The 14,305-nt window shown below is 37.9% G+C and overlaps 1 protein-coding gene across 2 annotated transcripts in view; it reads right to left on the reverse strand.

Annotated features, from left to right (window-relative positions):
• The window catches only part of OSBPL1A (oxysterol binding protein like 1A), a 221,228-nt gene that overhangs the window by 113,668 nt on the left and 93,255 nt on the right, over positions 1 to 14,305 (reverse strand). For both annotated transcript variants that reach the window (XM_055129610.1, XM_055129611.1), the window contains one exon: positions 3,183 to 3,289. In XM_055129610.1, coding sequence (XP_054985585.1) covers positions 3,183 to 3,289 — 107 coding nt within the window. The remainder of the gene's footprint in view (positions 1 to 3,182; positions 3,290 to 14,305) is intronic.

Genomic DNA, 14,305 nt, shown 5'->3' on the forward strand with positions numbered 1-14,305 from the left:
TTAAAGAAACTTTGGTACATCTACACAATGGAATACTATGCAGCTGTTAGAAAAGATGAAGTCATGAAACTTGCATATAAGTGCATCAATATGGAAAGTATCATGTTGAGTGAAATGAGTCAGAAAGAGAGAGATAGGCATAGAAAGATTGCACTCATCTGTGGAATATAAAATAACAGAGTGGGAGACTAACACCCAAGAGTTGTAGAGATAAGGACGAGGAGGTCTGCCCCACAGCTTGGAAACTGGCCTCACATGCTGGGGGAAAAGGGAACTCAGACAGAGAAGGGAACACCAAGTAGAGGATGTTGGGAGGAACCATTTGGATTGGAAGATGCAAACTAAAAGTAGACTATAGACCAAACAGGAAGGCCACTCAATACCTCTATTGCAAACTACAACACCCAAAGGAGAGAGAACAAAAGGGAATGCCCTGCCACAGAGGCAGGGTGGGGTGGTGGGGGATGGAGTGGGAATGGTGGGAGGGATACTGGGATCATTGGTGGAGGAGAATGGGCACTAGTGGAGGGATGGGTAAATGATCACTGTATGAGGGAAATGCAAACACAAAATTTCATAAGTTTGTAACTGTACATCATAGTGATTCTCTAATAAAAAAAAATTTTTAATTAGCATAGCATGACTTTTCTAGAAATTGCAGCACTGTAGCACTGTCGTCCCAATGTTCATTGATTTGCTCGAGCAGGCACCAGTAACATCTCCATTGTGAGACTTGCTTTTACTGTTTTTGGCATATCAAAAACACCACGGGCAGCTTGCCAGGCTCTGCCATGCGGGCGGGATACTCTTGGTAGCTTGCCAGGTTCTCCGAGAGGGATGGAGGAACTGAACCCGGGTCAGCCTCATGCAAGGCAAACACCCTACCATCTGTGCTATCACTCCAGTCCAGTTTCTAGAAATTAAACACGTTAATGTGATACATCACTCTTAATATTGTGTATTCAAGAAAAAAATTACTAAAAAAAAAAAACTATACATCTCTATGATCAATGGACCATAGCCACTCATACCAGGTACCACATGGGGAATGAATTTGGTTTCACAATGAACTAAATTTACCTGACTCTTGTATCTTCATATTTGTTCATTTCAAATATATTCTACAATGCTATCATCCTACTTAGATTTATTTACATCAGTAAATCATTCTTCATTTAAATAAAGAATCGGAAATCTGCAAATCACCAAAAATAAAAACAATAAGAAAAGTTTTCAAACAAAATTAGAAGAATCAACCATTTAAAATATTGAATAATTATACTTTCTTGTGGCATTAAATTGTTGACTTCCCATACTTTTGTTAAAATTCAATGATCCTTCACATCACGGCTTCTTATTATCCAAATAAAATATATACAACTTGAATATATGTCACTGAACTTTTAAAAATCACTTAAGTAGGCTTTTATTCATTACAGAAAAATGAAATTTTTAGATCTTTAAGTGTAAAGTAAATTTATATAAATTTTTAGATCTTTATGTATAAAGTAAATCTATATAAACTTTAACTTTAGGTTAAAGTATATAAAACTACTTTAACCTAACTTGCTTTACCAAAATCTAGTCTCCACTGAAAGGTACATATAAAATTGTAGTAAGAATAAGTGATTTAGGGCTGAAGTACAATGGGTAGGGCATTTGCCTTGCACACGGCTGACCCAGGTTCGATCCTCAGCATCCCATATGGTCCCCCAAGCACTACCAGGAATGATTTCTGAGTGCAGAACCAGGAGTAACCCCTGAGTATCACCGGTGTAACCAAAAAAGAAAAAAAAAAGATTTAGGGGTCTTAAGTTAAAGGTTGAAGGCTAAACATACATGCAGAAACTAATAACATGGAAAATAAAACCTACTTGGCCTACAATAAAATCATGAAGAGGGGAGTAAGGAACACACACACACACACACACACACACAGACACACACACACCACATCCCCCCTCCCCCCCGTTATAAATAGTCCAAACATGTCTTAACACCTTTTCACTTTTTAGTCCCTGGAAAAGTGTTTTTAGGGGCCAAAGAGATAGAGTGGCACATTTGCCTTGCAAGCAACTGATCCGGGTTGATCTCTGACACCCCATATGGTCTCCCAAGCCTGCCAGGACTGATCCCTGAGGACAGAGTTCAACGTAAGCCCTGAGCATAGCCAGGGTACCCAAAAAAACAAAAACAAAAAGCAAATACAAAAAGAAAACAGTTCCTAATGGATAGGCATACCACTTACTCATATTTAGAAAATTAACTAGCAAAAATGTTAATAGGAACAAGAAAAAAACAACAAAAATATTTACTCCATTGATCTCAGTTCACATGGTAGCACCTTACATTCTACATAAAAAGTACTATATATATTTTTCATATAAAGAATTTAGGATTTAGAATATTTTCAGGGGCTGGAGCGATAGCACAGTGGGTAAGGCGTTTGCCTTGCACACGGCCGACCTGGGTTCGACTCCCAGCATCCCATATGGTCCCCTGAGCAGGGCCAGGGTCAATTCCTGAGTGCAGAGCCAGGAGTGACCCATGAGCATCGCTGGGTGTGACCCAAAAAGCAAAAAAAAAAAGAATATTTTCATACTTTTCTTATTAAAATACCACAATCACCCTGAGTAGAACCACTTTAAATTTATTAATATGGCTGAATAAATTGATAAAAGCAATTTCAGAATCATCCTTCTTAATCCAAAATAAATTCTATATTTTGGTGAAAAACAGAGTTTACATTTGATGAAATTCTATTATTTCTGGGCAACTTTCTGACACCCAGACAATTATTTAAAATATCTAGTTCTTGGGGCTGGAGTGATAGCATAGTGGGTGGGCATTTGCCTTGCACACAGCTGACCCGGGTTCAATTCCCAGCACCCCATATGGTCCCCTGAGCAGCACCAGGAGTGATTCTTGAGTGCAGAGCCAGGAGTAACCCCTGTGCATTGCCGGGTGCGACCCAAAAAGCAAAAAATAAATAAAATTTTATTTAATTAATTAAATATCTAGTTCAAGGGCTAGTGAGAGCACTCAAGCGGCAGAGCACAGGCACTGCAAGTGTGAGGCCCTGGGTTCCTAACCCCAGCACTGCACACCCCACCTAACTCACACCACTAAGTGTGGCCCAGTTAACAAAGACGAAAAAGTCCCCACAACTCCAAGCTACCTACCCCTTCTTGTTTAGCGAAGAGATTTAGGCAATCACTCAAAGCTTCACAGGTTTCTCTAGAAGCTTCAGAGACAACTTCAACTTTCTGAAGAAACGATGGATGCATTTCTATAAAAACAAAAATAATGAAACAAGAGGGACTTTAATCTTAAAGATCACAAATGACATATCTACTAACTGTACACTTCCTTCTAGTGGCCTTGAACAAAACATATACTGTTCTTTGGACATCATTTGTTATTGTTGTTTTGGGGTCAACACCTGGTGGTGCTGGGTGAGGCTCAGGGGTTACTCCTAGCCCAGTGCTTGGGAGTTGTTCCTGATGGCACTTAGGAGACCATGAGGTGCCAGGTATTCAACCTGGTCCTCCTGCATGCAAAACAAGCATACTTAGCCCTTTGAACAAGCTCTTCTACCCACTGGGCATTGTTATCAAGCACCTACAGAGTCAGGGAATACAAGGCAGTACAGTAAAGGCAAAGGCTTGTTCTACAAAGGTCAATATCCTGAACAAGAAGCAGAACATGAAAGTTTATAGAAACACTGTCAGCTGCCTAGCTGACAAGGACTTGAAGCACCACATACACACAATAACATTTCCGTTTATGATAGTCTGTACTACACAAGCAATTTTATTCAGATGCAAAGTGCTAAATAGAGACAAAAATAATTCTGTCATTGGCATAATGGCTAACATATCTGAAGGCGGCATTAACTCAACTTCCTGTAGTTCTTACTTGGATAAATACATTTTTTACAATCAATAAAAAAAAGGTGTTCCTATAGAGGTCTGTTAACATTCAGAAAATGCTAAAATTCAGAACAGAGGTAGCAATATCAGTATCTTTCCAATACCCCAAAGAAAATCTTGACCAGAAAAAGCTGGGAACCACACACATATTTTGCCAAAAAAGCCAAAATGTCACATCCTGTCCAACACAATATAAAAAAATTTTACATGGTTGAAATATACTTTGACTTCGTTAATTATATGGTAGGGCTGAAGTGGTAGCACAGCGGGTAAGGCGTTCGCCTTGCATTCAGCTGACCAGGGTTCGATTCTCCCGCCCCTCTCAGAGAGCCTGGCAAGATACCGAGAGTATCCCACCCCCACGGCAGAGCCTGGTAAGCTACCCGTGGCATATTTGATATGCCAAAAACAGTTAACAAGTCTCACAATGGAGACATTACTGGTGCCTTCGATGACAGTGACAGTGAATTATATGTTAAAATCCTTACCTGTCTTTTCAATCAAATAAGAACATTAAGAAACTTTTCATTTAAAAAAAAAAACTTGGAGAAATAACTTTAGAAATAACAGTGCTGTGACTCAGGGAGAAGAGAGTATACACCAGCATGACGTACACGCCAGCATGATCAAACTCAAGAGGTTTGATGTCCAGAACCCTTGGACCCCAAATACTACCACTGCAACAGAAAGAATTTAGAAGACAAACCCACTGCACCTTTGGCATTTCAAACAATCTCAATTTACTTAGTCTTTATTTACTTAGTTTGGGTTTGGGGCCACACCAGGCGGTGTTCAGGGGTTACTCCTGGCTCTACACTCAGGAATTACTCGGGGCTTGCTTAGGGGTCCTTATGGAGTGCTGGGGGTTGAACCTGGTAACCATGTGCTTGGCAAACACCTTCCCACTATACAGTCACTCCAGCCTATTAAGCTACACTTTGAAATGGCAAATAATGGCAATTGATCAACAAAAGCAATCAAGTAAATCTAATGTCAGCAACTATTAATTATACGCCATAAAAGAGTGCTTTTCCATTAAGAGACAAATTTTTAAATGTCACTGTCACTGTCACTATCATCTCGTTGCTCATCGATTTGCTCGAGCAGGCACCAGTAACATCTCCATTGTGAGACTTCTTGTTACTGTTTTTGGCATATCTAAGCCATGAGTAGCTTGCCAGGCTCTGCTGTGCAAATTTGCAAATGAGAAATTAAAATATCAATAACATAAATTACAGTGATTTCTAGGTGCTACCATTGAGAAAATTACTTCTTAAAAAATTATTTTAAATGTTCAACACAGGTGATTTTAGCAAAGAAATCTCTTCTTTAGAAAATTCCTTCTTAAAACTCTAAATGCAAAAGTTGACAACACAGTGGAAAAAAAGTGACCACAGACATTTCATTAACATCTGGCTATAAAGATCAAATGACATTTTTAACATTTTCCACCTTATGAATTAGTGCCCTAGAGCTAACTTTTCTTTATAATACCCAAATTATTAAAAACCGTTCTATGTCAAAATATACTTAATTCTACATAGTTAGTTTAAAATTCTAAATCGCTGATGTACATTGTGAAGATTTATTCTATATTTAGTTGCTAAACAGCAAAAAAAAGGGGGGGAGGACCATATGCTAGATACTGTGTGACTTAAATAGTACCTCGACAGATGCCTCACACAACTGTGGACAAGTACTCTGAGGAAAGGTATTAAGAAAAAAGAATCAGTCTCTGCCTTCTATAAATTTTCTGAGTAATCTAATAATTTTTCATTTTAATGGCATAAATGGTAAGAGAGAAGTCATTAATGTATGTTGTTTCTTTTTCTTTTATTAAATTTCACATGTTTTATCTAAAATTTTGTCTGTTTCAGATATTTCACACTTTAGATTCTTATTAGCATAAGACAAATATTAAATGTCAGCATAAGTTTTTGGAATACTAATTTTTTTAACAAAGAAGTTTCTTAACAGAGAAGTTCTTATAACATCTGCAACCTAAAGTTATGCAATCTCTCTGACAACCTATTGTTCAAATAAAATTTTGAATTAATATTAACTTACACAACAGCACTGTGTCAGAATTGTTGAACTTTGGCAATCACATGAATATAGTCCAGACCAACTGGGGCCAACTGGCTTGTGTTGGTGTGCTTCTTATATAATGATGTTTGCTCACTGCTACATAAAAATCCTGCTAAGGGCTGTCAGAAAAGTTACCAACTGGGAATCACTAAAAATGTTTTATTCAGTTAATATTTGGGGACTAAGCTGTAAGGAATAAATGCAAAAAGGCCAAGTATATTACAACAATTGGCCTACTTTAAGAATTTGGGTGCTGTTGAGTTGAGGAAAAAAGTTTTATACTAAAAATATTTTTGAACTCAGGGAAGATGTTAGATTCTATGTGAAACGCTTAACTATAGAAATGTATAAAAAGCTCACAATCTGTCATTTCAAGATAACACTACATCGTTTTAAATTTGGCTTTGTAAAACCACTAGAGTTAAACTTGCTTCTCGTTAAGTTTATAAACTAAGCCCTAATTCAGATAATCTGTTAATGGAGAAAAAATTACATTCCTTAATTTACCATTAAAGACACACAATGCACTGAATCAGTTTTATCCAGACCTTTTTCCTGGAAATACAAGAAAAGTATTTTCCTACTCAGGCTGGAGCGACAGGACAGCGGGTAGGGCGTTAGCCTCGAATGAGGCCAGCCCAGGTTTAATTCCCGGCATCCCATATGGTCCCCCGAGCACCACCAGGAATAATTCCTGAGTGCAGCATCAGGAGTAACCCCTGAGCATCGCCGGGTGTGACCCAGAAAGGAAAAAAGAAAAGCATTTTCCTACTCTTCTGACTCCAAACATTCATTCAAGATATTTCCTCTCCCCTGGAGATTGTTAGTAATAACAACTCATATTCAAAAGTTTCACCTCCTAAAATTTTTTTCAAGGACATGTTCAACTGTCATTCCTCAAAGAATTACTGTGGGATGAGATTTTTCTTACCAGACTCTAAAAGCAACCAATCAACTTATAATAGGGAATACAGAAATTATATATGTGTTGTGCCTCTGGCACCCTCTGTAAACTCTAAGGTTCTTGAAATCCTCAAACTCCTGCATCAAGCTGTTTACAAAGAAAAGGCGAGCATTAACTAAAAGGTTAAGGAGTCAGTATCTTATTCCTATGGCATGAGAGAAAAGCAAAGTGATTCTGGATTATTTTATGTCAAAAGAATCACATTCATTTAAAAAATGATAACAATTTTTCACTTAATTGCTATAGATTGGCAAAATAGGGCAGATTATCAAATATCATTTGGAAATTATAGTTCAGGTAGCACGGTTGTAACAAATATTCAAATTTATGGAATCGATTTACAAAGTCACTGCAGCCCACCGCCAATGTGCCCACCACCCACCACTGCTGTCCTGTGCCATCTCTAGCCCACCCCATCCCCCAAATCTCTCCCCAAGCTGCTTGGTGATCTTGTTCTTTCTCAAAACTGTTCTGGGAGTCTTAGAATTTTATGACTGCGAACAGATTTTAGTAGGCTTTGTTCTAAGTAACTGAAAAATATCATTGAAATTGTTATGGGAAGTACAGTTCACTCTGCATTATCCTTTAAGTAACATGGCAATTTTGATAATGTTAATTCTTCCAATCCATGAATATGTAATATTTTTCCATGTCCTGGTGTCCTCTTCTTTTTACTTTAATAGTGTCCCACTCACTGTCATCCTGTTACTCAAGGATTTGCTTGAGTGAAAAAGTCTTCATCGTGAGACTTGTTCCTGTTTTTGGCATATTGAATACGCCACAGGTAGCTTGTCAGGCTCTGCCGTGCAGGTGAGATACTCTCAGTAGCTTGCCGGGCTCTCCGAGAGAGGCAGAGGAATCGAACCTGGGTCCGCCGTGTGTAAGGCAAATGCCCTACCCACTGTGCTATCTCACTTCAATAGTGACATTAATTCAGTATATAGGGCTTCATAAAACTAACTCCTAGGTATTTAATGTTTCTGATTACTATTTTAAATGGAGTCACATTTTAATTTTTTCTTGTTCTATTTTATATTTCATATAGAAGTGCAAGAGATTTTTGTGTGTTGATTTTTGTAGCTTGCTACTATGTTGTACTGGTTTATTGTTTCTAAGAGTTTTCATTACAGTGTTTAAAGTTTTCTATGCACATAATCATGTCATCTGCACATAGAATTTACTTAATAGATTACTTGGTTTGTTTGTGTTAGGATCACACCTGACTATATTCAGGGCTTACTTCTGGTTCTGTGCTCAGGAGTCACTCCTAGCAATGTTCAAAAGACCATATCTGGTGCCAGGGATCCAACCAGGGTCAGCTGCATGTGAAGTTAAACACTGAACTAACTTTCTGGCCCCTTAATAATTTTGAACTACATTTTCTTTCCTTTCCATTTTTTTTTCATAGAGCACATAAAAATATATTTGCTCTTTAAAAACAATTTTAACTGTTCAAATATTTCTATTACTGGGGAAAAGTATTTTTAAAGAGAAAAACCTAGATGAATGTCATTTTATTCTTTCACCCATGTCCTTCTGATAATGGTGCTACCTTAAATATTTTGTTTTAAGTAAACACAAGTGGGAGACAAAGAATCAAAAAAAAAAACACCTAATGAAAAAACTAGAGATGATAGTGAGGAAAATTTATTTAACTGTATAGAAGAGGCATATTTTACCTGCATGAAAAATTGACTTTCATATTTAATTAGAATTACATAAATGCCTGGAGAAAGTCAGTATGCAAGATGGTTAAACAAAGAAAACTTGCATTTACTGCTTCCATAAATTACAGCAAATCTACACCAATACTTGATATTAATCTACACCCAAGTTCCCATTCCCTGCCCAAGGCTCTCATGGAACACCAGGAGGAAGATGAGGACGCAGAGGGACGTGCCTGCACAAGTAGACTGTGTCAACAACATGGAAAGAACTTGTAATACAGCAGAGCTTTGTGAGCTACCAGGACACACTAAAGTGTGATATTTACTAATTTCTATGATAGTCACTAAAATGAGTCTGGAAGGGAAATCCAACAAAGTTTAAAAACAGTCAAAATAAAGAGCTAATAAATATGTTAGCTGAAGTTTTTAGATCTATGTAATTTATACTAACTGCAATGATGGATATAATATATATATATATATAATTCAAAATTGTGTGTTCAGCAAAATAAAGCAGTGTTTTAAGAAAGAGTGAGAACATCAATCACATGCTGTTAAAGGGATAAAGAACCAGTGAGACAGACAAAAATCCCTTCATGGAGTTTGTATTCCAATAAAGCGTGTCAGACCTGGAATATGTGATAAGAGACAAAGGGAAAAATAAAGCAAGGTAGGGGAAAGAGCTGAAATTTTGGATAGGAAAGTCCAGAGCAATAGTATAGAGGACTGGATGTCCAGGGTCAATCCTCAGCCTCCCATTTGGTCCCTGAATTCAGAGCCAGAAGTAAGCCCCTGGTCATAGCTGGGTGTGAACAAAAAAAAAAAAAAAGAATTCTGGATAGGAATAAGGATCAGTTAAGTTTCTGGCAGGGTTTGCAAGCTCAAAAGATTAACTAAAAATAATTTCAAAGAAAGATTACTCATAAAGCTGAGGAGGGAATTAACTAATGACGGCATGCAGGACATTTACCATCCTGGGCTGGGTAAAGGAGGTGACAATGCATGGGAGCCATCAGCAGGCAGGAAGCCAGCAGCACTGTTAGACTGCACCCCAGCTGGGCTGAATGTGAAAATTCCTAATCCACTTCTCCTACCTCTCCCACCACTGTCCTCGCAGGATGTATTATTTGCTAAAATAATAGATAAGAAATCCAGGGTGAGGAAGCCCTAGCAAGGCAATCCGAGATAATTGGAGACCCAGAGCTCCAAGCAGGACAGAGAATGAAAAGGGAGGAGCAAGTCAGGCCAGGACCAAAGCAAGCTGCTGATGTTCTCTTCCAAGAAAGACCCGGGAGGGGAGGCAAGAAAATGAATGCACGCCCCGGAGAAAACCTTCTAGGAGAGAGACTGGCTCAAGCCCAGGCCTATGACAGAACAAGCTTGGTTTTTAAAAACTAGCAATCTGGGTTCTACGGGGGCCAAAGATCAAACAAGGGCTAGCAGATGAAGATAGAGATGAAAAGGATGCAAGGTAAAAACAAGGATTTTTGTCTTTCACACTAAATAAGTGATCTGGACAATACTGAACATTTTTTAATGAAATATATCATTCATTGATGATTTTGATTGCTCCCTGATGCAGAGGTGTCAAAACAAGAAGCTGTCGAAAGTGCATACGTGAGAGACAATGGTGTTTTTAGACTAGGTGCAACAGGGAGTGAGAGTAGTGACACAAGTGTATTTACTCAAGAAGAGGAAATGGGTTCAACAAAAATGCTTTTCCTTTAAGAATTTTTCTTTTAAAATACTGAAACAATCCCTTCTCATCAGACTTTCACTATATACATAGAATAACATTGAGTAAATGATACACATGTGTATGTAATTTTGGTGGAAATAGTTAACAACATGTATCAAAAGGCTAACATGTTCATCTGCTTTCACCACTAAACTCACTTCCAAGAACCCTACAGTAATGAAGCGCCTTGACCAACTACAAATGTCACTGTCACTGTCATCCCATTGCTCATCAATTTGCTTGAGCGGGCACCAGTAAGGTCTCCATTATGAGGCTTGTTACTGTTTTGGGCATATTAAATATGACATGGGTAGCTTGCCAGGCTCTGCTGTGAGGGCAAGATACTCTAGGTAGCTTTCCAGGCTCTCCGAGAGGGGCAGAGGAATCAAACCCAAGTCGACTGTGTGCAAGGCAAACACCCTACCCGCTGTGTTATTGCTTAGGCCCAACTACAAGTGACATTAGTTAAAATCTGACTACTCCCTGATAGGCTGCACAGAACTGATTGTCTACGTGGTTTTTGGGAAGTCTTTCAGAAACTTTGTTTGGATGATCTATTTGTTTTTGTGATCAAACTTCTGGTAAATATAAAAAAGGAGACATTTCATAGCTATATTCTTTGAACCTTGAACAATGTGTTGTCAATGCCAGACACATAAATTTTGGCATTCACCCAGATAAAGAATGCTTCATGTCCACTCACAAAACTGAAAGTAGTATTCCATTAGATCACATTTCAGACCAAGATAGAATGTTTGACCAAAAGTGCTTTCTGGTTTCATAGTGGAGAATAATTATAAATAAAGCTGAAAACTGAATTGTGAAAGTTCTTAAATGCCAGAACTTACAGCCTGCATCTTAGCTAGGGTTTCAAGGGCACATCAAAGATTTCTTAATAGAAGAAAAGCTTAAGATTTAAAAACCTTTCTAAAATTAATCTGCAGCAACACTGCACTATTTCACAGAATCTGAATTGGAAGTGTTCCTGGGAGTCTTTAATTCAATTCCATTTAAGGACGAACACAGGGGAATTCCAGAAGGCAGCAGACTAAAAGGTAAACTGCTGGGTTTGAAGTGATCCAGGGTTGAAGTAGTATAGTTGGAATGAGTCTTAAAGACATAAAATTAATATTAAAATATATGACAAAAAAATTTCAACCATAACATTTGGCTTCTGTCCACAAATACTTTAGCTTTTTGGTCTGAAGTCATTGGCATAATATGTACACAGTTTAGAGCAGAATGTGTATCTATCAGCTTTGTTTAACAAGACACATGGTAGAACAAGACACAATCCCTTGGCATTCGGAGGAATTACTTTCAACGCTCTGATACTATTCCTGAATCATCTTAACTCTATTTATATAAAGTGTAGTTTTATATACAATTTGAAAGATATCAACAATTATATGTAAATCCATATAATTTTATGTAGATAATGAAAGAGGGTTGTCTTATCATGGCCCAATATCTCAATGTTACTGAGATAGTACAAAATGTAGTTTATCTTTTGTGGGCTTGAGAATTATGCTCTTCTTACAGCACAAGTGAGATATACTATCAGTATGAGTGACGTGTTATGTAGATACCATGAGCCAAGAGGTGACTCATGGCTTAAATCAACAACATAGCCTGGCTGTAGTTTTGATAAAGTTTATTTCTTTGGTCCAGGTTATGGAATTAATCTTTGTACTTCATATCACTCTAGATGTTTTCTATATGTTTTAGCATTAGTATCACTTTTTATTTTTAAAGGCTCTGGTAAAGAAAATATTCATAAAGCCTATTGATGGTCATAGTTGTATTACTCTAATATGTTTTAAAACAATACAATGGTACATTTCACATAGATGAATTTTATGCTGTGCAAATAAAATCTAATAAAACTGTTATTTTAAAAGTCCATTGAGGGGCCAAAGCAATAGTACAGCCAGTAGGGCACTTGTTTACAAACAGTTGACCTGGGTTTGATTCCCAGCATCCTACTATGGTCCCAAGCACTTCCAAGAGTAACTCCTGAGTGCAGGGAACCCCTGAGCATAGCCAGGTATGGCCCCCGAACAAAAACAGACAAAGTCCATTGAAAATAATAATGCTAAGTAATATGCTATTCCAGCTTGTAAATTAACAATTGAAATGACTTAACTGCAATCCTCTCAAAGATATTCTTGTTGATGTTTGATGAACTAAAAAGTCTAAGGTACATTTAGATAGGAATAATTACAACCAATTTATTCTAGAATTTACATTTCTTAACTTTCTCTGGAAACACATAAACTAGGAGTCTACAGAGGGGAACTAGTTTATAATCAAATCAATTATGTTTTAGTGGGGTTGTTTATAAACATCCTAGATAAGTTCCAAAACAACTATTAGGGGACTAAGGTACACAAAACATCATTAAATTTTCCTTCCCTTTTTTTGGATAACAGCCAGTGATGTAAAGGGCTTATTCCTGATTTTGTGCTCAAGGTAGAGAAATCATATAAGATTCTAAGAATTGAACCAAGTTTGGGTGTGTGCACGGTATATGTGTTTTAACCTCTGTACTATCTGAACCCCAAAATAACTTTTAATGTAAGAAACAACTGTTTTTCTCAATACTTAAATTTTATATTTGACTTGGCATTTTTAATTAATTGTGCTTTGATTTTTGAGCATAGAGAACAAATTTTTAGTAATCATAACTAATGCACAGTATAGACAAAAAGTTAGTCAAAATAGACTAACAGACATGTTTGGGGTCAGAGAGATGATACAGAAGGTAAGGAGCTTGCCTTGGCTGCAGCCAACCTGGTTCTATCCCTTGAACCACACATGATCCCCTGCACCATGAGTGATCCCTGAGCACAGGGCCAGGAGTAAGTGTTGAGCACTGTTAGGTCTATCCAAACCATACACAAAAATGATAATTAGATAAATTGATGTCTACATTACAATCATAAAAATGGTTATTTCCATTACTTGGAAATAACCAACCTTTTAAAGACAGGGAAACTGGAGGCTAAGAGAAGTAAGAAATCTAAATGAAAAATTTTGGGTATCAGAGCAGGAAGTTGAGTCCAAGACTCCAAACTCAAGTCTGACTCCATAATCCAACTCTTCTGTAATCCTTGAGCAAAATTCTCACAATGCAGCCACAGTGAATCCAAAGCCCCCCAAATATTAACTTTTTTTTAACTATTCTTTCATTTTATTATATTCATCTAGAGTAATATGAAGTACAAAGATTAATTCCATCAAACGAAAGAATATAATAAAGATGATGACGACGATGGGCTGGAGCGATAGCGCAGCGGTTGTGCATTCGCCTTTCACGAGGCCGACCCAAGTTCGATTCCTCCACTCCTTTCGAAGAGCCCGGCAAGCTACCGAGAGTACTGAGCCTGCGAGACAGAGCCTGGCAAGCTACCCATGCGTATTGGATATGCCAGAAACAGTAACAATAAGTCTCTCAATGAGAGACGTTACTGGTGCCTGCTTGAACAAATCGATGAGCAATGGGATGACAGTGACAGTGATGATGATGATGATGATGATAATAATGATGATTATGATGATATGCTTCCTTTGATTCTGTTGAGACTGAAGCGGTCATCAAAGCCCTAGCCAAACAGGGCGTTCAAACTCAGTACATCAGGATCCTCTTCGAGCTGTATTACGAATTCACCACCAGGATCTCACCATTCTACAAGGAAGTGATCACTGACATAAAGAGAGGGGTTCGGCAGGGTGATACCATTTCACCAAAACTCTTCAGTGCCACCCTTGAGAATGTCAAGCGACAACTGGAATGGGAAGGAATGGGAGTGAAGATAGACGGTCGGCAACTACACCACCTCCACTTCGCTGATGACATCGTTCTCATAACATCAAACATTAGCCAAGCGGCACAAATGCTGGCCGACTTCGACCA

The sequence above is a fragment of the Sorex araneus genome, chromosome 2 (assembly GCF_027595985.1).
Source record: "Sorex araneus isolate mSorAra2 chromosome 2, mSorAra2.pri, whole genome shotgun sequence".
Classification (NCBI taxonomy): domain Eukaryota; kingdom Metazoa; phylum Chordata; class Mammalia; order Eulipotyphla; family Soricidae; genus Sorex; species Sorex araneus.